This window comes from Gymnogyps californianus, chromosome 1, assembly GCF_018139145.2.
Source record: "Gymnogyps californianus isolate 813 chromosome 1, ASM1813914v2, whole genome shotgun sequence".
Classification (NCBI taxonomy): Eukaryota; Metazoa; Chordata; class Aves; order Accipitriformes; family Cathartidae; genus Gymnogyps; species Gymnogyps californianus.
In genome coordinates, this window is record NC_059471.1 from 25,208,223 (window position 1) to 25,234,666 (window position 26,444).

Below are 26,444 nucleotides of genomic sequence, written 5' to 3' on the forward strand. Positions count from 1 at the left end.
ACTTCATCCCTACTGCCTGTAACAAAGGAAAATGAGCGTGACTGGTGGAAACTACAGTGTTTGCCTGGAGATGAGTAACTCAAAAGTAACACTGGAAGAAGTAAATGACTGTGCCCAGAGACCAGCAGTGAAAAGTAACATGAAGAAGAAAACAGTAACAGCAGATAAAAGGGATAGTGATAGGATGGTACAACTGAAAATGATTTTGTGACCCATGTAACACTCAGGAGATCCCAGACATAAACCCTATAAGGGGTAAAGCAAACTTCGGGGAAAAGCCTTCCAAAGCCCTAGAGGAAAAGCCACCGATAGGCTTATCTGCAGCGTAAAGCACTGGAGCCTCAAGGGAGGAGCCACTAGTGCCTTACTCTTGCTGCTGGACCCAGAACAAAGCTAGCTGCGTGGCGTGCCCCGGTTTGGAGCAGGGGAAGCTCTCCCCCACCCTGAGCCACGTGAGCCAACACGGGTGCCCTCCTCCACCCACCTGTCAGGGCCTAGCTGTGGACAGCACGTAACTGTTAACGGGTCATCAGCGTGTGCTGCGTTTCACTTGTTTCAACAGCTGAAGTAAGATTTTGTGTAGTATTAATTGGTAAAGCAATAATCTTATTTAATATAGTAGTTGAATTAAGCAAGGATTTGTCTGCTTCCTTGGCGCACCACCACCCACGATGATCGGTCAACTGTCAGAGCGCAGCTTGACGAAAGCTGGTGCTCGGTGTGCGGGCAAAGGGCACTAAGGGCACCGAGAGCTGCGAACCGCTGCCCGCGTGCTAGCGCCAGGGCTGCCCTGGCTATCTGACACACAAGCTGAGCCTTTTTTTTCCTAAAAATGTCAATGTTTCCTTGAAGAACTCTGGAGCGGATTCTAAAGATTAAGATGGTAAAGGATAAAGACAGAGGTCTAGTGGTATCTGGCAAATTTCTAAATGTAAATAAAGAACCTATCTTGAGACACTAAGCGCCAGCATACTTTTTTTTAGAAAATAACTCTCTGTGTAGGTAACTAAAACCTTAACACTTTTTTTTCTTAAAATACCAACATTCTCATGTACCTAATTTTCAGTTATCGTAATTTAAAAAATTCATATATACAGTGAAAGAATTTCCAAGAAAACTGGTAATAGAGATTGTCTCCAGGTGTTACGGAACTTCAGCTACTCACTGTTTTCTGAGTAAGTCATATGGTGCTTCTTTGGTGCCTACATTACATACAAAAACGTAACTCACAAAACCACTACTGATTAATACAAAACTTGTAAAATGACTGCAATACTGTCATTATTTTTATGACAAACTACCAAAAAAATCTCCAAACCCCACTGAACAGGATAAAACCGATACTCTTCCCAAGATTCACAAGCATTCCTGGAGTTCTGTCAAATTTGACATTGTTCCCTGCCGAAAAGTTCTTGCAATCTACTATTGAGAAGAAATATTAACGTTAGCAATCCATTTCCAAACAGAAATCAGAAATTAATGGAGAAAATAAAGAGTGAAAGGCACCTTCTAGAATAAAGAGTACTCAAGGACAAAGAAGATAAAGCTTGGCAGAAGGGAAGATATTTTTGGTGGCTAAGAATAGGTGGTGATAGGGAAAAGGATGGAACATGAATTATGAGAGAACAAGAGAACAGCAGATAACTGAAATAATGTAAACCTTCTAAATTATATCCTGAACCGATTTTCATCAAGCTAACAATAAAGAGAGGGCATTAATCCCAGGCCCAGAAAAGTAATTAGGCACGATTCCCAGATCTTCACTGGAAGTCTGACACCTAAGTACCCAGGTTTAACTACTAGGCTTCAGTATTATTCAAAACCAAGTTAAATGCAGTCTATGGATTTGCTGTGAGTTAAGTATTTATTGATATATTTAAATTCATTTTAAAAAATACATTACTTTATTAACCACTCCTGAAACTCCTGAAACTTTTAGAGTAACAAAAGTAACAAGAGTTATATCGCTCATATTGCTAACATTATTTCAAAAACTTATGTAATATAAAAATCATGTTTTCCTTAAATAAATGCAACGATAATTGTCAAAACATCCCTGCGTTATTTCACATTACTTAGCTTCATGTCAAATTATGCTTATCTGTTAAACTAAAATAACAAAAAACATTTATGAAAAGTTAGTTTGTGTTATAATGTATACAAGAGCCTGGTCCAAGTTTCCCCATATTATACCAACATAATTCCACAAAAGTCCTTGTGGTTGTCCCAATATAACACAGACCTGCAAGTCTTGCAACACCTGCATATAACCACACCAAATTAAAGGTGGCATGTGCTTTAATTTATGTTTATTTTATGACAGGCACACTCATAACATCACATAGGAGTTAGAGAGAAACCTAATTTTGGAACAGCAGCTCTCACAGCAGCAGAGAACCTCCCTGGGATTTTGGACACAAAACAGTAGAACCATCCAGTAAAATGCACCACGAAGGCTTTTTCCTCCAAAAATCATACAGCAGAGAAAGAACAAAGAAAGGTTTTCTCCACTTCAGTCTAAAAAGCAATTTGTTAATGTTATGACCGCCAGGCCACCAGATTTCACCCAGATCCCTCCAACATTTAGACCCAAATAATTCGTTTGGCAGTAGCACACTTTAAAAAAAAAAAAAAGGTTGCTTTTTCCCAATCCTTCACTTCCACAAGCTTTATTTCACCAAAAATCACAAACCAGGTTGTGCCACCTCCACACCCTTGCGCGAAAGGGCACAGCACAACGCCACCCTCACCGAGGCCGTGGTGGCACCGCTGAGGAGCACGAAGGCCAGGCCCGTCCCGGCACCGCGTACGGCGCGGCGTGGCCCGGCCCTGGCCCGCGGGCCAAGGCAGAGACCAGCACGTCCCGCCGAGCGGCCCTGAGGGGAGGCGCCAGCAGGGCCCGCTTCCCCCGCTGCCGCCCTTCCCCCGGCACGGGAGGCCGGCTTCAGAGCACATTTCGAAGCAGACGCGCCCCTTCACGCTGCACCGGCGGCTTCTTCCTCGGCCATTTGGCACGGGCGGCCGTGAGGCAGCCGGCGAGCGCCCTGCCCCCTCCCCCCCCGCCGCCATGCTCGGAGCGGCGCTGCCGCCCGGCCGCGGGGGAAGGAGGAGCAGCCCTGGCCGTGGCTGCGTGAGAGGAGACGGCACCTCCCTGAAGAGGGGGCGGCTGACGGGGCGCGGGGCGCGGGCCCCGCTGAAGGGCTTCCCGCCCTCCCCGCCAGTAATGGCCGCGGCACAGCCGCCCGCGCCCAACGGCCCCCAGCCCGAGCCCGCCCTTTCCAGGAGCTCGCGCGCGCGCGCGCGCTGGGGGAAGAGAGCGGGGAGCAGAGGGGCGGGGCCCCCGCCCTCGGCCAGCGCCCCGAGGTGCGCGCGCAGCGCCGCCAGCTTCCTCTTGTCTTTCCGCCCCCCGCCCCGGCCGGGGCGCGCGCGCGCGCGCGCCGCTGTGACGTCACCCGCGGGCGGAGCCGGGAGGGGAAGGCGGGTCGAGACCGCCGGCTCGCGGGGCGGCAGCGCCACCTGGCGGGCAGCGCTGCGCGGCGGCACCCGCGGCCCGAGAGCGCGCCCTAACGTCCCGGGAGGGAAGGGGCGCTCCCGCCGCGGGCGGGGGAAGGGCCCGCCCCGCCGAAGGGCGCAGCGGCGGCTGGGTGGGCGGCCGGGAGCGGCGGGGGCGCTGGGTGAGGGCCCTGGGAGCCAGCTGTGCCTGGCCCATTGCCCCCTCCGCGCCCCGCCCCGGCAGCCGTTGGCCGCGGGGCCGCCCTCGCAGGCTCTCTGAGGAGAAGCGCTGTGCCGGCGGCGCTGCAGTCAACGGGGAGCCGTTCCTCCAGGGGGCGAGGCTGAGCACTAGAGCCGCTTCCCGCCGGCCCTTCGGCAGCGGTCGGGCCGTCCCCATTGTCTTCAGGACCGCCGGGGGCTGTGGCCTCAACGCCCCCAGGGGCGGCCGTGAGGAGCCGCCGGGGTGCCCGGGCCGTGAGGGGGACGCCGAGCTGCCGCCTGCCTCGCTCCTTCCCCAGCAGCCTCCCCCGTGCTTTGCGTTGGTATAAAAACTGTCGCAACTGGGGCTGGCTTTGCTCCTTCATAAAATGACTCTTCCATAGGGCTGTGCCTCAGTTTCCCCAGTATGAAAGGGCAGTTCAGCTAGGAAGACCTTCTTCCTGCAAAGCTGGGCGTGCGGAGCCTACTACCGATGCCTTGCCTGCACATCTAAGCAGAAGTGGACAAGGCTTAAAAGTAATCTAAAGACAATCTGATTTTCAGAAATATTTCTGCAATTGCACACACTGGTGGGAAGTTACTGCTTGTACGTTCAAAGCTACAGTTACTGCTGTACAAGCATTGCACTTAAAAATGGCTAACTGCACGTCTAAATAGTTACATACACACATTTCTGAAAATTAAATCTGTAATGCTCTACACAATCTGCCTGTCATACCTGACATGTCAGAATTAATCGCGCTGACTCAGTCGAGACTGATTCTGTTCAACTTCAGAAAAATAATTATGTCAAATTTGAGATCTGATTAGATTTCCTTGATTTCAGTAGTCTTATGAATAATAGGAACTGCTTGGATAATGGCAGACAGTTATAAATGTAAAATTTACCCAAATTCTCAAAGCTAGGCAACACTGGCTGTCAGAAGCACACGACTCTGAAGTCATAACTGTGTTTGAACCATGTGATTGTACCGCAGTTTGCCTTGGGACAGTTGATCACTTTTGTTAGTGGTGAGAGCCTGAGCTCAGCTCTGATATTTGAATATAAAAGGAGACTTCAGACAGGAGAGAAAATTTTTCAAACTCCTAGATTTCAGCACAGCCCAAGAGAAGAATGTCTAAAATTAAGCATTTCCGAAAGCATTTAAGATTTGCTTATTTGGTTTGACATATTAAAATGAGCCTGAGTGGGCAGATTTGGACAGTCTCATTTTTTATCTTTCTGGTGATATGAAAAGCTTTTTCTTCAAAGTCCATTACATTTTGGGGCATGAAAGGGAAGGATATGGGGAGGGAGGGAGGAAGAATAGAAATCCTGGCTGCTGGAAGCCAAAGTCAGGCTGTAATCACAGTTTCTTTTATTACCAAGAGTGAAGTCTGGCAAAGCATCAGATCCAGATTTGGAGGATCAGCCTCTTATCTTGACATCATGACACTCAGGAGAAACTGGTGGAACAGAGAATCAAGGCTTTGAAGCCTGAATTTGAATGATATTACAATAGAGCTCCTACTGCCAGGGGAAACTTAATTTTAATTGCGGTCCTTTGTCATTTGGTTCAATACAAATGATAATAAATAAAACAATTTCTATTCTTCCTTTATAGATAAAATTCAAACATATTGGACCACATCAGTCAAAATATTTTTAAATACCTTTTAAAAATCAGTTCTCTTAATTTTTCCTTCAGGATGGTCTAGTTTTCTAGTTTCATTTACTTCTTGTAATAGACATTTCCTAAGTGTTCAGTATTGGAATTTATAGTTTTAACTAAAATACTTTAGTATTTTTTCCTCCGAGTTTCTTCCATTATATTTTAATGGTACTTGTGTGTAAAGTAATTATATTTTAAGTAATTATTTAATATTTTCTCTCTTTTTGTCTTTTTGCTCGGTGTGTTAAGAGAACAAAGTCATACTGTTCTGTCTTGGTGTTGCTCAACTGCTGTGACATTTCCCCCACAACTTTTGAGTATTTTAGATAGTTTCAAGCCAGTTTGGAAGATGGGAAGAAATATCAGAGAGATCAAACTTCAAAGTTGCATCAAAATTTGTGGCTGGATAGACACAAGAGACTCAAATGACAGCGCACTATAAGCTAAGGATGAGATATCAGCCCATATCATTTCTGAGCAGCTGCTGATAAGCATGTATGTGCTAACTGGCCAGGCAGTGAAAAGATACCTATAGCTAAAGCACATGTTGCCTCTTGCCAGAATCATGGCGGGGTTTGGGGACATTCTGGGGAAAGGGAAATAGAGGAGACATGGGCAGGTGTGGAGAAAATAGTGGGAGGTGGAAACTGGAGATAAGAATGCTGGGAGAGGACTGGAGTATGGTGGCAAAACACTGAGAGGTGGGGAATGGATTGGGGAGCAGGAGGTGCTGCAAGGGGTGAGCCAGGAGGCCATAGGAAAGCAGGATGCATTAGTTCTGCAGAATGTCAGTGTGGTAATCTTAAATCTGAAAAACACGTTGGAACAATTCTTTACTTTTCTGAGATAATCATCATGGGGTGGTTAGGTGAATTCTGTAGAAACAGTAGGACAATAAATTTTCGCTTCCCACCCTGAGACACTTGATTTTATAAATGACATTTTTTCCATCATGAAGGGCAATTAGTCCCTGATCAGAAATTGAAGAAAAATACATTGTGAGGGAGGTAATAGGCTGTTCAGTTTTTTGTTTTCAGATTTTATAGGATTTGTTTTACTCATCCCACAAGCTGTTATATTTTTTCATAAGGAGGAAAGGGGTTTCTCAACAGCTTCTGTTTAGGTGTCAGCCCTGCCAAGTTGGTCCTTGCAGAGCCTCGATGAATTCAGCGAACTTCATTAGAAGCCCATCTCTAGTGGCCAAGGATCAAGACAGGGATGTAGTTAGTTCCTTTCTGAATGTCAACCAGGGGGAAGAGTACTGGGTTAAGAACAGTCACATAAAAGAAAATAATTATTTTATGTGGCAAAATTGGAGCAGATCATCATTGGAGCAGTACATCATTGAAAATCTTTTCTGGAAAAAAAATCATTAGTAGTGAGGAAGTAAACTAAAGATATCTGTAATTAAAGATTCAGTTTAGCACAAACAGTAAATTGGGGTTTTTTTAAGTTTTGAATTGGCCATAGTTAAAGAGAGGTGGGAGTAAGTTTGAGTATGCTGTTGAAATCAGAAATGTCATTACACTTGGGGACTAGATAAAACTAGCTCCAGGTATTATTTATAGTACATGTACATTGTTCAGTTTTAATGTTTTGTACCCCCTGTTTTGAGAGGGCTTACGAGTTGCAGCATTTCAATTATAAGAAGCTTGTCAAAATGACATAAGGACACTGATCATAGCAACAAATAAATCTCCTTGTATAAATTTTTGGAAATGAGAGAGATGAGTGAAGAGGCACATTTTTCTTTTCATTGTCTAAGTCTCTTAAATGCCTGCACTTAATCAGATGGGATCTCCCTCTGGAGCTCTTCAAAGACACCAACGTTTTTTCCTCTGACTGTGTAAGGAATTTATGTGCTTCATTTGACAGACTGCTTTCTCTATAATGTGGAAACTGGATACGTTCCCTAACACCCAGATCCAGATAATATTCTGCTGATGTCTTAACTCCATGTTGAGGCAAGACCTGGTGTGCACCATCTCCACTCCCACTCCCTCTTGTCTTCCTCTTACATCCCTAGTTTCTCTGGGAAGAAAATTAAACTATGAGAGCAGCAAGCCTACTCCACCAGGCCTGGTGGATGATCAGGAACCATAGATATTTAAATATCTAAATTTTAGATGAAAATTAATTGCCTAAATTATAGAGATCAGATTTCACTCATCCCTCCCTGATAAAACGGTCAAAAGCTTTCAACCTGGAGAAACATATAGTCTTATAGATAAAGTTTTGAACAGGCCACAGGCTCCACCAATGACACGTCTTGCAAGTCACCTCTCTGTGTTTCTGGTTTGTTTTTTTCACCACCCTTTGGTAAACTGAGATATATGTTCCTGCTACCTGCCTATGCTAAAAGCCACAATATCAGGTGTGCTACTATAATAACCTGCTGTAGTTTATGCTCTTTCTTTTTCCTCTAAATGGCGAGAATACCCATGGCAAATGTAGAAACTAAGAAGCTGAAGGAATTAGGTAGAGTTTAAATGCTGAATTTAAGATCATCACCTAATGCACAAGAACAGTCATCCGTCTGTGCATGCATATGTTCCTTAATCCCTTATTAATTTATGTAGTATGTATTTTGACTTATATTTTTAATTGTTAATGCTAGTTATCAACTTAAAGTTTTCAGAATTTTAGCTATATTTCTTCATTCAGAGATCAGAAACAGACATAAATACCATGTGAGTGATCAAAACAAATTTCAGAAAATTAAACTATTCATGGTATTTGTAACTATTAATGGCATTTGTAAACAGCTGAAGCCGTGTCTTGCTAGAATAAAAAAAAAGCACGGTGAAGTATGTGGAAATGTTGTATTATTACTGCGTAATATTGACTTGTGTATTTTGCTCCCCTTGGACATCTTACTTTATGAAGATTCTTTCATGGCTTTTTTAATCATAAACAGAAACAGAATAATGATTATAGATTTTAGCATGTCCTTTTTAGCTTGGGAAAAAGATAACTCCGTTAAAAACCATAAAACACATTCTGTTAAATCAGTTTGATCTCAATTTTGAAGAAAAGTTGCTTTGATAAAGTAGCCTTAGGCATCATTCTTGGAGGGAAAGAACAATTTCTGTATCTCCAGAGCATGTAAACATATTGCTTATATCATATAAATATTTTTGTGTAACACAAAGGTTGGAAAATGTGGCCTAGAGCTCAAAAAAAATCTGTCTTACTGTAACAGTATGATGGTCACTAAATAGCAACGACTACTGTTACCAGAACCTTAAGGTTCAGGCATCTTCCCTGTTCCTTGCTTCAGACATCTTCTGCCGGAATGAGAGGGGTTGAGAGAGAGGAGTGATCTGTAGCAGCTACTTTTATAAACCTACAGGGACTTTGCAAAATCTTCAAAACACAAATGCACTAAAGATGTTCTGAGGCAGGCGAAGCTGTAAGCATGAGCCTGTCCCAGGGTTTCACTTATCAAGCAGAGGTTTAGCCTAACCATTATTGACTTCCAGTTCTAATATACATTATATTTTGAGTACTTCAGTGTTATTTGCACTTGCCTCGCTCTTTGTGAAGTACCATAACTGAAAGCATTTGAAAATTCTGTTTATCTATGTTAAGGTATTTTGTAAGCTTTATTTATACTTAGAAAAGTAACAGTTATTAAAAAGAACAGGAAAACATTATTGTTTGGAATTACTAAGAGAATTATAAGAAAGAGAAGAAAAAAACTGCTGTGGGATGATTATCAGCAGTGATATTTTCTATTCACAAATATTTCAGTTCCATGTGATATGAAATATTTTAGCAAAACCCCATCAACCACAATCATCCAAAAAAAAAAGATCTATTGACATAACTCTGGCAAATAACTGAAAACAAACAATTCCTAGCCTAATTCAAGGTGGCTAGGATTTCTGCTCATTCCTCCAATTATGTACCTCAGACAAGGTTTAAAAAGTGTATTTTGAAATGCAAGAGACTTAACAATAGCAATAATAAGCAAAATCTTCCTAGCAAAATGCAGTATCATGTAGAACTGCAAGATTTGCAGGTTTAAGAGGCATATCTAGATATCCTTGCAGAGAAGGCTTTATGTGCTGTATTAGCACTTGGGCTATATCCAGACATTCCAGGATAAAAGTTGGAAGGATCATAGTTTGTATTTTAATAGTTTGTCTTAATGTAACACTTGAGGAACTTAAAAAAGTGACAAGCTCTCCCAATTGCTCTCCAATCCTGCTCACCTCTGTATAGCCCTATTGTGATATTGCCAACTTTTTTTTCAAAAAACAACAACAAGGGGAAGTGGGCTAAAGCACACTTAGAGTGAGAATGTGCATAACTGATCAATATATAGTTTAGCCCTGCTGGAAAAAACTGGATAGACAATGTAGAAACCAGCCTAGTTGCAACCCACCCAATATGTGTTTAAATTTAAAATGCCAAAGTGATAGCAATTTCATTTGGAATCTAAAAGTGATGTATTTATTTTCTTTTAATTTAATTGATATTTGTCAATTCATCAAACTTGAATTACTTTTCAAAGACAGCTTAATTTTGACAGCCTTCCTCTGGGGAAAATACCTTTACCTGCCAGTTAAGCTATACAAGCTCCTTAGTAGCCCACCTAGCAAGCTGCTGGAGGCTTCTGACATATCACACCCAGGCTAAGGAATCATTCACTGTCATGGAGAATTTTGAATCTTTGGGGAGTTTTTTTCTGAACTGGAGTAACCCCAAATTTAAAAATAATTACTTCCTTTGCAAAACAGAGTGCTTTTATTTGCCATGCTATACCTAGAAGGTTTTTTTTGGTATATACTGCCAATTGTAAATTGGATGCATAAACTAAATTTTCCTTCTTAATTTTGTCCAGTTTTCAACCTCATACTTGCTGCTTTTACACATTCACTATAATTTGCATTGGAATTAAATGCTGTGTGTCCTGAGCTTCTTGTGTGACCACTCCTTGGCATTTGCAACCATTTGAACACAATTTCCAAATAAGAAAAGAACACCCATCAAGAAGGTCTAGTCTTTTTTTAGCTTAGATATATGCATTCCATTTAATGCAACTTAAACTCATCTTCTTAAGAACTTTATACAAAACTGGAAACATTGCGAACAAGAGAAGGTGATCTGACATTAAAACTGTAAATGTATACATTCCAACTTATAGCAATCCTTACTATTTTAGAGTTTGCTGTTATTTATTGTTTGTATTCATGGTAAATTCTTTTATTTAAAGAAGTTTTATATGAGAATATTGAAGTGGCAATTTTAGAGTTTACTGTCTGTCATTCACAAGCAAAATGCAAGCTTTGTCATGTCTGGAAAGTTTGGTTTCAAAAGCATTTTCTGAACCTGTATAATGTACTTTTGCCTTTATTTTGGAAAGAATGGAGTTTGTCCCTGCTTGCTTGGAATACTGGGGGTTTCCCACTAAGGCTTTTTAAACTTGTTTCTCTCTTTTAGCATTCCTTTTTTTTTTATTTACCTCGGTGGCATTATGTGTCCCCCAAGATAAGACTAAAACTGTTAAGTCCTTACAAGGCTTGGACAAGTCAAGAGAGCACATGATCTGCACTATACAAAACACAAAATGGAGGGCTATCTTGATAGCCCTCTTGCATAAGAGATACATGATAGTATTGCAACGTTTATTTAAACAAAAAAACCCGAGGGTCTGTGGAATATTTTTGTCTTCCAGGGGTAATCTTTTTTAGTTTAATCATCTTTCATATCCCAAACATGATCTTTTTCCATCTATAGAATCATAGAATCATAGAATGGTTTGGGTTGGAAGGGACCTTAAAGATCATCTAGGTCCAACCCCCCTGCCATGGGCAGGGACATCTTCCACTAGATCAGGTTGCTCAAAGCCCCATCCAACCTGGCCTTGAACACTTCCAGGGAGGGGGCATCCACAACCTCTCTGGGCAACCTGTTCCAGTGCCTCACTGCCCTCACAGTAATGCATTTCTTTCTAATATCTAATCTAAATCTACCCTCTTTCAGTTTAAAACCGTTACCCTTCTTCCTGTCACTACACTCCCTGATAAAGAATTCCTCCCCATCTTTCCCGTAGGCCCCCTTTAAGTACGGGAAGGCCACTATAAGGTCTCCCCAGAGCCTTCTCTTCTCTAGGCTGAACCACCCCAACTCTCTCAGCCTGTCTTCATAGGAGAGGTTCTCCAGCCCTCTGATCATCTTCATGATCCTCCTCCGGACTCACTCCAACAGGTCCATGTCCTGCTGATGTTGGAGGCCCTAGAGCTGAATGCAGTACTCCAGGTGGGGTCTCACCAGAGCGGAGTAGAGGGGGAGCATCACCTCCCTTGACCTGCTGGTCACGCTTCTTTTGATGCAGCCCAGGATACGGTTGGCTTTCTGGGCTGCAAACGCACATTGCTGGGTCATATTGAGCTTCTTGTCAACCAACACCCCCAAGTCCTTCTCCTCAGGGCTCTTCTCAATCCACGCATCGCCCAGCCTGTATTTGTGCTTGGGATTGCCCCGACCCATGTGCAGGACCTTGCACTTGGCCTTGCTGAACTTCATGAGGTTCGCACGGGCCCACCTCTCAAGCCTGTCAAGGTCCCTCTGGATGGCATCCCTTCCCTCCAGCGTGTCGACCGCACCACACAGCTTGGTGTTGTCAGCAAACTTGCTGAGGGTGCACTCCGTCCCACTGCCCATGTCGCCGACAAAGATGTTAAACAGCGCCAATCCCAATACTGGGCCCTGAGGAACACCACTCATCACTGGTCTCCACTTGGACATCGAGCCATTGACCGCAACTCTTTGAGTGCGACCATCCAGCCAACTCCTTACGCACCGAGTGGTCCATCCATTAAATCCATGTCTCTCCAATTTAGAGACAAGAATGTCGTGCAGGACAGTGTCAAATGCTTTGCACAAGTACAGGTACATGATGTCCATTGCTCTTCCCTTATCCACCAATGCTGTAACCCCGTCGTAGAAGGCCACCAAATTTGTCAGGCACAATTTGCCCTTAGTGAAGCCATGTTGGCTGTCACCAATCACCTCCTTATTTTCCATGTGCCTTAGCATAGTTTCCAGGAGGATCTGCTCCATGATCTTGCTGGGCAGAGAGGTGAGACTGACTGGCCTGTTGTTCCCTGGGTCTTCCTTTTTCCCCTTTTTAAAAATGGGGGTTATGTTTCCCCTTTTCCAGTCAGTGGGTATGTCACCGGACTGCCACAACTTCTCATATATGATGGATAGTGGCTTAGCCACTTCATCCGCCAGTTCCCTCAGGACCCGCGGATGCACCTCATCAGGTCCCATGGACTTGTGCACCTTCAGGTTCCTTAGATGGTCTCAAACCTGATCTTCTCCTACGGTGGGTGGTTCTTCATTCTCCCAGTCTCTACCTTTGCCTTCTGTGACTCAGGTGGTGTGGCTGGAGCACTTGCCGGTGAGGACTGAGGCAAAAAAGTTGTTGAGTACTTCAGCCTTCTCTATATCCTGAGTAACCAGGTCTCTCGTTTCCTTCTGGAGAGGGCCCACATTTTCCCTAGGCTTCCTTTTATCATTGATGTACCTATAGAAGCTTTTCTTGTTGCCCTTGGCGTCCCTGGCCAGGTTTAATTCTATCAGGGCTTTGGCTTTCCTAACCTGATCCCTGGCTGCTCAGACAATTCCTCTGTATTCCTCCCAGGGTACCTGTCCTTGCTTCCACCCTCTGTAGGCTTCCTTTTTGTGTTTGAGTTTGTCCAGGAGCTCCTTATTCATCCACGCAGGGCTCCTGGCATTTTTGCCTGACTTCCTCTTTGTTGGGATGCATTGCTCCTGAGCTTGGAGGAGGTGATCCTTGAATATTAACCAGCTTTCTTGGGCCCCTCTTCCCTCCAGGGCTGTATCCCATGGTACTCTACCAAGCAGATCCCTGAAGAGGCCAAAGTCTGCTCTCCTGAAGTCCAGGGTAGCGAGCTTGCTGTACGCCCTCCTTGCTGCCCTAAGGATCTTGAACTCCACCATTTCATGGTCACTGCAGCCAAGGCTGCCCTTGAGCTTCACATTCCCCACCAGCTCCTCCTTATTGGTGAGAACAAGGTCCAGCATAGCACCTCTCCTCGTTGACTCCTCCATCACTTGGAGAAGGAAGTTCTCATCAACACATTCCAGGAACCTCATGGATTACTTATGCCCTGCTATGTTGTCCCTCCAACAGATATTGGGGTGGTTGAAATCCCCCATGAGGACCAGGGGTTGTGAACGTGAGGCTGCTCCTATCTGTCTATAGAGGGCATCATCTGCTCGGTCTTCCTGGTCAGGTGGCCTGTAGCAGACCCCCACTATAATGTTACCTGTCCCTGCCCTCCCTTTAATCCTGACCCATAGGCTCTTGGTTGGCTCCTCATCCATCCCCAGGCGGAGCTCCATGCACTCCAGCTGGTCATTGACATAGAGGGCGACGCCCCCTCCTTGTCTCTACATCTATATCTACAGTTATTCGTAATATCTTAGTAAACTCTGATAACACAGCAGATGAAAGTACAGCTTGAGGTGAGCTCTCGGAGTCTAGATTCTTAGCTGCACAAATACTTGGTACTCTGCTTTCTGTCAGTACAGACACTGATCTTGATCAGGCGTGTTGTTAATAAAAAGCAGTCTGTATATTCTTTCTTCTAGTTATTGGCTTTGCGTACTTTTCTTTTGGTCTTGATGTATGATGTACGTATTATAGAATGAAATACATACAAGTCACAGTGTTATGGTCTGTTGTTTCCTGGCAGGCTTAGCAGCTTTTTTGACATTTTAATTTAAGTAAATCAGTCCCCAGACTAACTGCAAAGGCTTTTGCCACAGTGCAAAATCATCATTACATAGCTACTGAAATTTCACCATTATACTGTTTGAATAGGAACAATAAATGCTAACTGCAAAACTTACAGTAAGTTATATACCATATCACTAACTACTTCATCACAAAGATTAGATTAAGGCCAGACAATGTTTCTCTGAATATACAGTATAAATAAGCTGATAAATCTTTGACACTAAAACATTACCTATTCTAGACCCGATTTTTGAAACATTGGACTGAAAGTCTAAACGCCAGAGAATTTCAGAATCCATAGAAAGCACAGATAAAGAGAGCCCAGTAATACAATCCAAAAGTCTGGTGAGATTTTACTGAAGTTAACTTCTGGAAGAAAAATGTTTCAAATGCAGGTGCTGGCCTCAATGTCCTGTCCATTTTATTTCTGGAGAACTCCAAGCTAATTCAGAGGAGGTTTCCCTGAAAAAAGTCTTAGCTCTGCGGTAATTCAAAACTGGGCAAGACTTTTAGTTTGGACAAAAAACTTGGATAGGTAAAAACAGTATATTTCCATTTTTATCACAATTTAAAATACTCCATAGTTGGAGTGATTGTTAAGAAAAGTCTTGAGGGTGATGACATTCTCTCCTACAGAAAATAACCACACAAGAATGTCATAAAGTGAAATCTCAGATCCATCATCCTAAAATTCTATGAAGTTCACTACATTTTTGAAAAGTTTGTAAGTTTCTCTGAATTTGTTTCAAACATGGACCTCGGTGTCCGCACAGATCACTGGTTATATGATAGCTGGTGATGTGGCAGTACCAAAATGATCACAGATCCCTGGGCATGTCAAATCATACGATAGTCTGTGGTCCCATGGTACTACCAAGGAAATATGTCCATTACAATATCAAGCTAACATTATTTTATTGGAATTTCACACAAAGAAGGACAGAGGGATCCTAGGTATATCACTAGAATCTGATTTTATTAACTGGGCATATGTTACCTAGGAAGAATTTTCAAAAGCACCTAAATGCCGTATAGGAAGTGCCACAAACTTTCAGTGGGACTTCTGTGCATGTGAGGAAATTTGTAACTCATTTTTCTTACTCCCACTCAAGAACTTTGCCATATTATGAAATATACTTTCAAGGTTGTTAATTCAGTAACATTGTTTCCTTTTTTTTGCTATATTGCAGTTCTATTGCTGAACTTGAAAAACATACCAAATCCTCACCTATCAGCCAAAGCAGCTTGAAAATGCAACCCAACCCGGTCCCCTCATCTTTTGTGCAAGTTTCCAGTCTCACAAGTTGTTCTGCTTACTGCCCATCCCACAGTTTATCCAGAATCTCCATCTACACCTTGAAGGAATATCTTAATTTCAATGGTAAGCAGATTAACAGATTTCTACATGTTTCTTCTGGTTCCCCCCGCCTAAGACCCAGTCTGTAATTCTTGCAGGTGCCTATTCCCGTGCTCTGACAGAGGAATGTAGTTCATCAGAGCCTTGACTTAGACAGGGCTTATTTTCTGTTGACTTTTGCTCTACTTCTGTAGAGACACGTGAAACACTTGAATGGTCTCACATTGCACAGGTTCCAGATATTGTCAAATATTTGTAAAGAAGAATCTTGATATACCTCTTTCATTTTATGGGCTTAGTGCGACCATAAACACATAACCTGTTTTATGTTTTCTGGCAAGAGCAATAGTAATATTGCTGTTTCCTCAAGTGGCCATATGATTCTAAAGTATTCAAATACACAACAGATAAAGGAGTCAATATCTGAAAAAATCATAACCTAAGTTACATATGATGAATACTCTCTCCTTTTAGTATAATACACCGATTGTGTTAACTATTTGTTCTCCTGAAGCTTTAAAGATAAATATAAACCATGCACTAATACTTATGAACAGGCTAAAGCAGGAGTTCCCAAGATTTTGTTCATGGGGCCTCTGAATGTGTGTGTGTGGGACCACGATGAGGCTGTGCAACAAAATTCGTTGGCAGCTCAGTATGTTTTCAGTAGGATAGCTACAGCTAGGATGGGCAGCATAAAACCTTTGTCAGACACTAGTAGCAGATAGTCGCACTTTGGAAACTGGTAGCCTAAAGATCTTTCATAATGTTATGAAAACTACTGAAGGGCCAATGTTTTACACATTAACTTCAACAGCCCAAGGGTTTCACCCTGTGCAATGTAACTCAATAATCTCACCTTCTGTAATTTCATATTACCTAATTCAGCACCAAGCTGAAATGTACTTTGTAAATTTTCTGAAGGAGTTTGAAAGTCAAAGAAGTGAGTTGTCTTTTTCACTATCTGATCTTCTTCATTAGTTTGTCCTGGAATTTTAATTTTCTCAGAATCTCACTATATAGGTAATATATGCCATATAGTATACATTTCTGGAGAGTGATGGTATTCTGTACCACAAATTATTTCAAACTGCATGAAGGGTCAACTGCAAAAAAGCCTTCTGAATTTTTTTGAGTGCTAGTCCACCCATGACATGGCAGTTTGTTTATCAGCTTTGCTTTTGAAAAAGGACAGATTTTGTCCCCTCGTATTCCAACTTTTCTTCAGGAGGAGTTTGGCAGAGCCCAAGCTGGGACTGCTGAAAATAGTTTATAGGATATTTTTTACAAAACCAGAGTGCCTATGTTTTCTCTAATCTCAACCAATCAAGGCATTGATGCTTGCTGAAGACAATCTCGTGATTTGAAAGAGAGGTATCTGCTGATGGCACAAAAGTGCATCTTTTCTGGGCACATATACATTTTTATTTTTTAATTCTCTATTAATGAACAATGAATCATGCATGTTTATTAAAACATGCAAGCAGCATGCAAGTATACTGATGAGATAAAGGACAGTCATTCTGATAGTATCTACATGTTTTCCTACATGATTCCAATATACCAATTCTCTTCAATATGATCTTTCCTTAAGTTACTATTAATATCTTTAAGTTACTATTCCTGTTATAACTTTACTGTTATTTTCCAAAGTTCCTATAATTTTGCAGTAGAAACAGCCATGCAGCTAATTTCCACTGAATTAAGATGCAAATTTGAATTTACTGCTCCCTCCATTCACAATAAGTAGGACACAACAAATGCCATATCCCAATGGGAAATGGTTACATTATTAGGAATAGTGAGATTAGAGAAAAATATACTCTATACAAAATGCTATGTTCATCATTAGTCCCTCAAATTTGTGAAACTAAGAAAAGATTCTTTCTTTTAACTTAATAGTTAAAGTCCCTAAGCCAGCATTTACCTGACTTTATTATTAAGAGCTGATTGTGGTTATTTATTGGACGATAATAATGCATCAATGCTAAAGTAATCAGCAGTTCTCCAATTCCTTTTCCAAGCAGGCAGAAAACAAGCATAAACACTAGAAACTTTGCAAAGTTCAACTCACCATGTCTCCACCTATCAGCTCGAGAGAATGTATAATTGAAATACAGAAAGTGCAAATCTCACAGACACGCAAAAGAAACTAGAATGTACAAAGCTCAGTGCATCACTCCTGTCTTAGACAAGTCATTTCCCATTTTCCTCCCCTTAACTTCCTACTCTGTTCTCCCTGGGTATTGTTATTTCAGCACTCGGCTCTCCTACCTGGGTAGACATCCCATGTCTGCAGAAGATGAACAAAAAGGAGATAATAATAACTGCATTATTCCTCATGAAGAAGTCATCACAAGTTTGCAACCATTCTCCTCCTCTAGTTTTGGAGTCTCAGTTTCATAGGGTAAAGAGAAGAACAAACTTTCAAAGTATGGGAGGAATGGGAGAAGGAATTTGTGCTTCACTCTAATATGTTCTTTACTAGCTTTTGCTCTTGTACAACTGAATTAGAGAAGAAAAAAGTATTGCAGGGCAATTTTCGGATAGCTTAAATTCCACCTAAGTTCCAGTGCCTCATTAATGAAAACAGCAAAGTACCTCTCAGAAAAGTGCTTCAGAGTGGCTAAGCAAGGCACTGAGCGGGAACACAAGAGGTACAAGGACTTAGCAGAGTTTAAGCCATCCAAATATAAGGGCAAGAAGCTTACTTTGGCAGGCTCAGTTACTGATCATAGTTGTAGGCTTAACTGCTGCTCTGTTTTGATCATTTAAATTGAATGAACTCAATCTAATCTGAATAAAGCAAATTCATTGTCAAAGACTTAAAACTTTCTGATTCTGTTCTCATTGGGCATGATTACTTGATTAAAATATTTACAAGCCACACAGAAGAATACATATCTTTTAAGGAATCATAATTAACTTCAAAGACTATGGCTTTGAATAAATTTTTGTGGATTTATCTTCTCCTGCATGTCTTGTCTATTATCTTGTCTTGCTCCTTCGGTGAATTTCTGTGTTTGTGAAAAGAAGAAGAAAAACACAGGCCAGAAGCAGACACAATGTAGGACAGATGCTATGGAAACTTCCGTATTACATCCCAGCAAATTATTCCAGCCTGAATCTGAACTCTCGTGGTCTAAGCTGATACAATGATTATCAAACTTGTCACTCAGTAATGATTGTATAATGAGGATAAAATTTACGTAACTGTAGTACAAGGATGGAACAAGGAAATTAATGAAAATAAGTGAATAATCAAGGAAAGAGAAACTGCAAAGCCAGATCATCCATCTTCCTGCCAGTAAAGGACTATTCTCTGTAACCATTTGCATAGTTCAGCTGCCTTAGCTTTAAATGTCAAAAGCAATGGAGCTTTCACAAATCTCCTTTAGAACACCACAGTTTTATTTAAAACAAAGATTTACTCATGGTTAAAGGTGATGGCACAGCTACCCCATTAACACTACCCAGTGCTGTACAGAGAGACTGGGTCTCCTGACATTGTACTGGCTGTTCCCATGACTGTGCAGCCTCCTCCAAGTGTCTTTGAGTTTACAGTCTGAAGGCCAAATCCTGACAAAGATATTCATTGTGAATACTACCTTAATTACCTAAATTATCTGTTTGGGTCATCTTGTCTCCGTTACTCCTAGGGAGTGGTATCTCACTCTTTGTTTGACCCAGCTGAACAAGGTAACATTCAATGCAAATATTAGACCATCAGCATTGTGCTTTAAACCAACAAGCAGGTTTGGTTTAGATCTTCCTAACTGTGTTGAAAGAGGCATCATGTAAATATGTTTGCAACTCGAGCCCCCGCAAGGTCTCCCAGGTTCCTGTGTAAGGGCTAGCAGATTTGATGCTCTGGGCCTGACATGCCAGCTTACACAGCAGAGGTGGCAGAGTGCAGGGGAAAATAGTATGACAGAGGCTCCCTTAATGGATTCCTCCTGAATTAGGAAAGACTCTTGTTTCTTTAAGAAACAATTATTTTTCCAGTATTCTTCTGGAAGTTACATCTATATGCAACACTTGCCAACAGTTAATTCTTTAACCTTTCCAGATATGTTTTAGAAAGGGGTGACTGTGTTCCATCAAGCAGCAGCTCTGAGAAGAGGACTTATTTGGAGAACCCTGAATGTCCAGTGGGGAGAGATACCCAGTTCATGGTCCTGGCGCAGACACCGGGAGGCTGCAGAGGGGCTGCTGGAGCACCTAGCACGTCCTGATGGTTAGCTCTAAGCGGTTCCTTGCCAGCACGTGGGCTTCCTGGCTTGCCCCCTTCTCTCTCTGATACAATAGAGGAAGCTGTGACAACTCACTTAGGTGCCCTAAATAATGTCAACAGCACCAGAAACCTTTTTGGCTATTATAATAGCTAATATGGGCTCCCCAAAGAGATGCTTTGAAACTGTCCCAGAGAGAATTTCCAGTTTGATGCTGTGTTGGTAACACTATGCTTGCCTCTTTGCAGTAGCCAACAACATTAGCAGGATTTCTATACAATCACTGAGGTGAGGGAAGATCCATGACAATTCACTTAGTCAAGGGTATGATTTCATAATACTTCTTTTTGCCTAATATCTGTCAAATATCTTAAATTTTTTACTTGACTGAAATGCTGTTCCTGGAAGTAACACATATCGTTTTGAGACTACGTAAGGATAGGATAAGATCACTGATGTGAAGCTGCACAGTAGTTCCTGGTTAAATATGGTTATATCAGCTGGGTCCTGCTCAGTACAGTTTGAAGAAATGACAATCTAGAAAAATGTTATGTTTCAGAAGCTATTCTGAATAATGTATTGCCACTGCATATTGAGCTGGCTGCATGCACAAAGAGAGTATGTAGTTTAATATGAAGACTTCAAGTAAAACAAGCAAGGAAGAATGGCTCAAGATACCACTTCAGAGTTGCTGAGAAACCCTCTGGACAGAACAAAGCAAACAATCATAGAATCATAGAATTGTTTAGGTTGGAAAAGACCCTTAAGATCATCAAGTCCAACCGTTAACCTAATACTGCCAAGTCCACCACTAAACCGTGTCCCCAGGTGCCACATCTATACATCTATTAAACACCTCCAGGGATGGTGACTCAACCACTTCCCTGGGCAGCCTGTTCCAATGCTTGACAACCCTTTCAGTGAAGAAATTTTTCCTAATATCCAATCTAAACCTCCCCTGGTGCAACTTGAGGCCATTTCCTCTTGTCCTATTGCTTGTTACTTGGGAGAAGAGACCAACACCTCGTTACAACCTCCTTTCAGGTAGTTGTAGAGAGCAATAAGGTCTCCCCTGAGCCTCCTTTTCTCCAGGCTAAACAACCCCAGTTCCCTCAGCCGCTTCTCATAAGACTTGTGCTCTAGACCCTTCACCAGCTTCATTGCCCTTCTTTGGACACGCTCCAGCACCTCAATGTCTTTCTTGTAGTGAGGGGCCCAAAACTGAACACAGTATTCGAGGTGCAGCCTCACCAGTGCCAAGTGCAGGGGGACAATCACTTCCCTAGTCCTGCTGGCCACACTGTTTCTGATAGAAGCCAGGATGCTATTGGCCTTCTGGCCACCTGGGCACACTGCCGGCTAACATTCAGCCGGCTGTTGACCAACAGCCCCAGGTCCTTTTCCGCTGAGCAGCTTTCCAGCCACTCTTCCCCAAGCCTGTAGCATTGCATGGGGTTGTTGTGACCCAAGTGCAGGACCCGGCATTTGGCCTTGTTGAACCTCATACAATTGGCCTTGGCCCATCGATCCAGCCTGTCCAGATCCCTCTGTAGAGCCTTCCTACCCTGAAGCAGATCAACACTTCTGCCCAACTTGGTGTTGTCTGCAAACTTACTGAGGGTGCACTCAATCCCCTCGTCCAGATCATTGATAAAGATATTAAACAGAGCTGTCCCCAACACTGAGCCCTGGGGAACACCACTTGTGACCGGCCACCAACTGGATTTAACTCCACGTACCACAACTCTTTGGGCCCGGCCATCCAGCCAGTTTTTCACCCAGCGAAGAGTACACCTGTCCAAGCCATGAGCAGCCAGTTTCTCCAGGAGAATGCTGTGGGAAACGGTATCAAAGGCTTTACTAAAGTCTAGGTACACAACATCCACAGCCTTTCCCTCATCCACTAAGTGGGTCACCTTGTCACAGAAGGAGATCAGGTTAGTCAAGCAGGACCAAATATTAGAAGGACATTTCTTCCTAGATATTAGAAAGAAATTCTTTACTGTGAGGGTGGTGAGACACTGGAACAGGTTGCCTAGAGAAGTTGTGGATGCCCCATCCCTGGAAGCGTTCAAGGCCAGGGTGGATGGGGCTTTGAGCAACCTGATCTAGTGGAAAGTATCCCTGCCCATGGCAGGGGGGTTGGAACTAGGTGATCTTTAAGGTCCCTTCCAACCTAAACCATTCTGTGATTCTATGATTCTACAAGGACATGAGTGATGTAAAAAAATTCCCATTCAAGATAGATGGGGAGTTTTGCAAGGAAGGTGGGAGTAGAAGACAAATCTATAATGAGGGTACAGAGACTCACTGGTGTATTTAAGGAAGTGCTGTCTTAGCGACGATGTTACCTAGATAACCATCCCAAAATGAGAAATAACATGAACAATATTTCAGACATGTATATAGACTTGTTTTTAAATCTTCAAAACTTTGCTTCCCAATTGAAATAAATGTTATTTTTAATTTAAGAACTCTATTTGGGCATTAAATGTACACTGATTACAGACTCCTGACAAGGAAAAAAAGGTTGCCAAATTTAGATTTGATGAGAAAGCACAGGAAATACATATGGGACTGGTCTAAGGGTGGAAACTCAGGGACCATACTGAATTAATAAATTGAACAGAAGTATCATTTATCTTGTACCACACAGAACAGGCAGATGCTGTATGCCTTTGGAAAAAAAGAAAGAGCATTTTTTTTTTTAATGAGCACCATTGTATGAATGGTTTTCAGCAGAGTTTCTTCCACTTGTAACAGAGTTGGCAGCACACACAAGTTGTATTTTTTCCATCTTCCCTCTACTTGTTTACTGTTCAGTGTACTTGGAGATTTGTCTGCTTATTAATCAGAAAGAAACAAGAAGTTCAATGATTATCACTTAAATGTTTGTAACAACTATTTAAGAGGAGATTCGGACACTGGCTTTGCTCGTGGTGACTGCCTGCAAGGGCCAGTGCTCCCCAGCCTGGAGAAGGTGACAGCCTTTCCTACTTTCTATACATAAAATAGGAGATTTGCAGTCAGTAACAAGTACATTTACTTAGGAATGCCCCTGCAGGGTAGATCTTAATCACTATTTCACTGTGAACTCTGGTAGCAAGGATTTACCCAGGATCTCCGTCAGGGTGCTGTGTGTGATAACCTGTATCTGTATGGCCAAGGTGATTTGTTTGTTGTACTATTTTTAAGTCTAAGGCTTAGCAGTAATGGTTGCTTTTGACAACAGTTTTACAGCATGCTGTCTTTATTTAGTTAATTTCCTTCCACTAGAAAGACATTTTTCCACAGCCCCATTTCGAAATAATAGAAATAAGTAACTTGACAATGGCATACATTTGCTTCAACCAGAGTCATGGGGGGAGTTTTCAGTCTGAATAGTAATGCATGACTGCTGCTAAAATATGAGACAAGATAATCCTTTTTTTTAATTCTTGGAGGCTTTCCTAGAATGATACATACTTATTTACATAGAAAAAAAATCAAAACCAGGACTGCATCATTGCATCTGTACAGTTTTTGAAATGTTTTGACACATTCACTGAGATTTACTAGGTAATTTCACATGCTTGTCTGGCAATTTATAATCCATTATTTTGCACTACAGGCTGCATCCTTGAGTTTATTTTATGGCATAGACATAAAGTAAACTAAATGACAACAGCCCCTGGCCTCTCCCTTTTATCTATGGGAATGACCTTCAGTAAACAGAATCCAAGGGATGTTGCACATGCATTTTGATATATATTTATATTAATGGGAATGTTTTTGAGTAAATGAGGAAGCAAGACTTGGCTTAGGGTAGAGTAACAATGCAATTATTTAATAAACCATGTATCACAAGAATCTCTCAGGGTCAGTATTGCATCAAAAGGTGCACTGTTTTGGAACTATGTTTAGGCCTTGGTTTTCTAATATTAGCTGCTGAGAAAAATTTGTAAAAATCTGGCTTATTTCTCTGTGAGATGATGGGTTTCCGCAGTAAAGTTGGGATATGTATGAAATATGGCACATAACTCCCACTCAGTTAAGGACAGAATTAGTCCTCCCAAACTGGAGATAGATCAGTATTAAAGGAGAGAAGTAGTTAAGTATTGTATACCATAATTTTGATGTTAATATGAACATTATAGTCCAAATTCTACTTTCATTTAATCAGAAAGCAATGAAGCAGCTCGGTGTTATAAGCACTAGAAGTAAAAGGAGAACTGCAGATAGAGAAAAATAAAACACACTGGGTAAAAGACTAGGGCTCCACCCTGATTTTCAAGGAATAGAGCAGATTTACATGGAAAATAACTTTTAAAAGCTGGAGGAGGAGAAGAGAGAGGAAGGAAAGGTATGCCTGACCTGCAGTTTAAGATTAATTTGTGCTGCAAGGTCAGGAACGTTGGAATTTTAAGGGTTTGTTTTGCCCACTATTTGGAGTCACTTCATATTTTTGTATTAGAGTTGAACTTCTCCAGTGATAAACATGTTTAGCTCCAGGCATTTGGTTTGTCACCAGCTGGGAGCAGGGGAGAGCCTTGCTTATTCTCCAGACTAGTGAGAAGTCACTTGGAAAGCTGCTATTCCTCCAGTTCCAAAAAACACAGCTAATTTACTCAACCCTTTTTTTCTGGAAAGGTTATAGTTGGATGATTCTTATTACAAAGTGTTTTTCATTTTGTCCTAAATCTTCTTATGTTTTCATTTTGGACATTGGACTATAGAGCATCATGATATGTACCAGTACAGATATAAAAAAATCTATTTATTTTATTTTATTATAGACCAGATTGTAACCTGTCCTCCATATTATTTTAATGAATTACAAATACAGAAGACACTGTTATTTAGCAGAAGCAGTGCTGTGGGTTAGGTGGCGCAGTGCTACAGTGCCACTACACTAAAAAAGGCCATTTTTTAGCATGAAGAAATATACTCTGCTCTCAGAGTAAATCTGAGCTCTATCCCTTTGGAACAGTCCATAGACTCAGGGAATATATGCTGTACATGGAATGATATATGATCTTGTAGCAGCAGGGGAAACTGAGCCAATGTTCCCATTCTAAAAAGCAAGGGAAAACAGAAAACCAAAGTTTGAAGTTCAGGCTAATAGAAATGTAGCCAATCTGAAGTAATAGATTTGTCTAATGTAAAAACCTAGTATACATTTACTGTAGGTTTATATTCATAACCATGTAATTCACATTAATTATCACTGTGTAACAATTTGCGCAACTCTGTCTCCTCCTGTAACCAACCTTAAATGATACCACTTATTTAAAACACACTTGGAACAAAAGAGTAGCTTGTATTACCTCCAGCTCCATGTGTTTTTCTTCCTTGTCATGGTCCTTCAATTCCTTTTCAGAATGATCATCGCAGTCTTCTAAATGACAGATGTGTTGATATTTAGTAAGTTCATGTTTAGCTTGCTTTCTTTGAGAAACATTCCTTCTATGAAGACCATTGAAAAATGCCTCATACAGTGGCAGTTCTGTAAACACATCATCATCATCATCTCTACCATCTGCTTCTTCCTCTTCAGATGAAAAATCTTCTGCTTCTCCTGCCTCACAAATATGGAGTTTAGTATTAGCTTCATGTGATAAAAATTCGAAATCAGAAAATGTGATAGCACTTGGTTTGTGTTTTATGACTCTGATCTCATGACTCCTTTCTGGTTTCTTGTCTGATTTTTTCCCTGGAAGGACAGGCCATTCTGTGTGCAAAGGAAGGTTTAAAGGATCTTCTTTTGGCTTGTGCCTTGCAGAACACAGTAATTCTTCACAAAAGTGCTTTGTCTCAGACTGATCGGTGGCACTGACACACCCTGCAGCCGTGCCAGGTTGCAAGGATGTTTCATTGTGGTCTAATGAGGATGACGCAGACAGCAAACTCAACTCGGGTTCCAGTAAAACATTCTGAAATTCAGATGTACTTGCCTGTTTTTCTATCTTTCTTTGGTATTCTTCATACTTCGCTTCCTTTGGAGTCCCCAGGCACTTGGCAGATGTAAGATAAGGTGAGCCTTGTTCTTCTTCGTAGATGTTAGTTTCCATTCCAATGAGTTTCATCCATCAGAGATCAAAATGACTTCATCCTTGGTTTTCTGAAGAAACATAACTCCACATATGTAGCCAGGAAATATCTTCTTATTTTTCCAAAACCATCATTATTAATGCCTGGATTCTCATACAAAACATCTGAATCTTCTCTGCTCCTGAAAAAAAAAAAAAAAAAAAATTTATGGTAGCATGCTTGCATTAGAGTGCATCAGCAAAAGTAATCCTGAAACGTGAAATTCCTGTATCAAATTTACTTATAGGTCTCGTCAAAAATATTTGATGTATGCAGATTAAATGAACTTAAAACATGAGAACCTTCAGTGTTTGCCTTAGAGACTAGGACAGAACTGGCAAATGCAGAAATGTTTTTTAAATATTGACTTTACGTTGATTATTGACACAATGGTTCAGAATCATTCAAAGTGATGTTAGATATATGCTTGTTACTGAAACATGCTGCTGCTCACTATATTTTTATTGTCTGTTAAATCACTGAAAACTTTTACACTGTTCTGATAAAGCTACTAAAATGTTGTAGGAAAGAGCAAGGAGCCAAAGTAATTGACAGAAAAGAAAGAAAATTTCAATATAGGTAGAATTTTCTGTCTCGTGGCTTCTGTGAATTGCCAATGCAGTGCAGCACCTGTCCATTTCCAA

General features: G+C 41.6%; 1 protein-coding gene across 1 annotated transcript in view; it reads right to left on the minus strand.

Moving 5' to 3' along the window:
* Window positions 1-25,796, minus strand: part of STARD13 (StAR related lipid transfer domain containing 13) — a 263,350-nt gene extending 237,554 nt beyond the window's left edge. The window contains exon 1 of the mRNA XM_050897253.1: window positions 25,038-25,796. Coding sequence (XP_050753210.1) covers window positions 25,038-25,796 — 759 coding nt within the window. The remainder of the gene's footprint in view (window positions 1-25,037) is intronic.
* Between the last annotated feature and the right edge of the window lie 648 nt (window positions 25,797-26,444).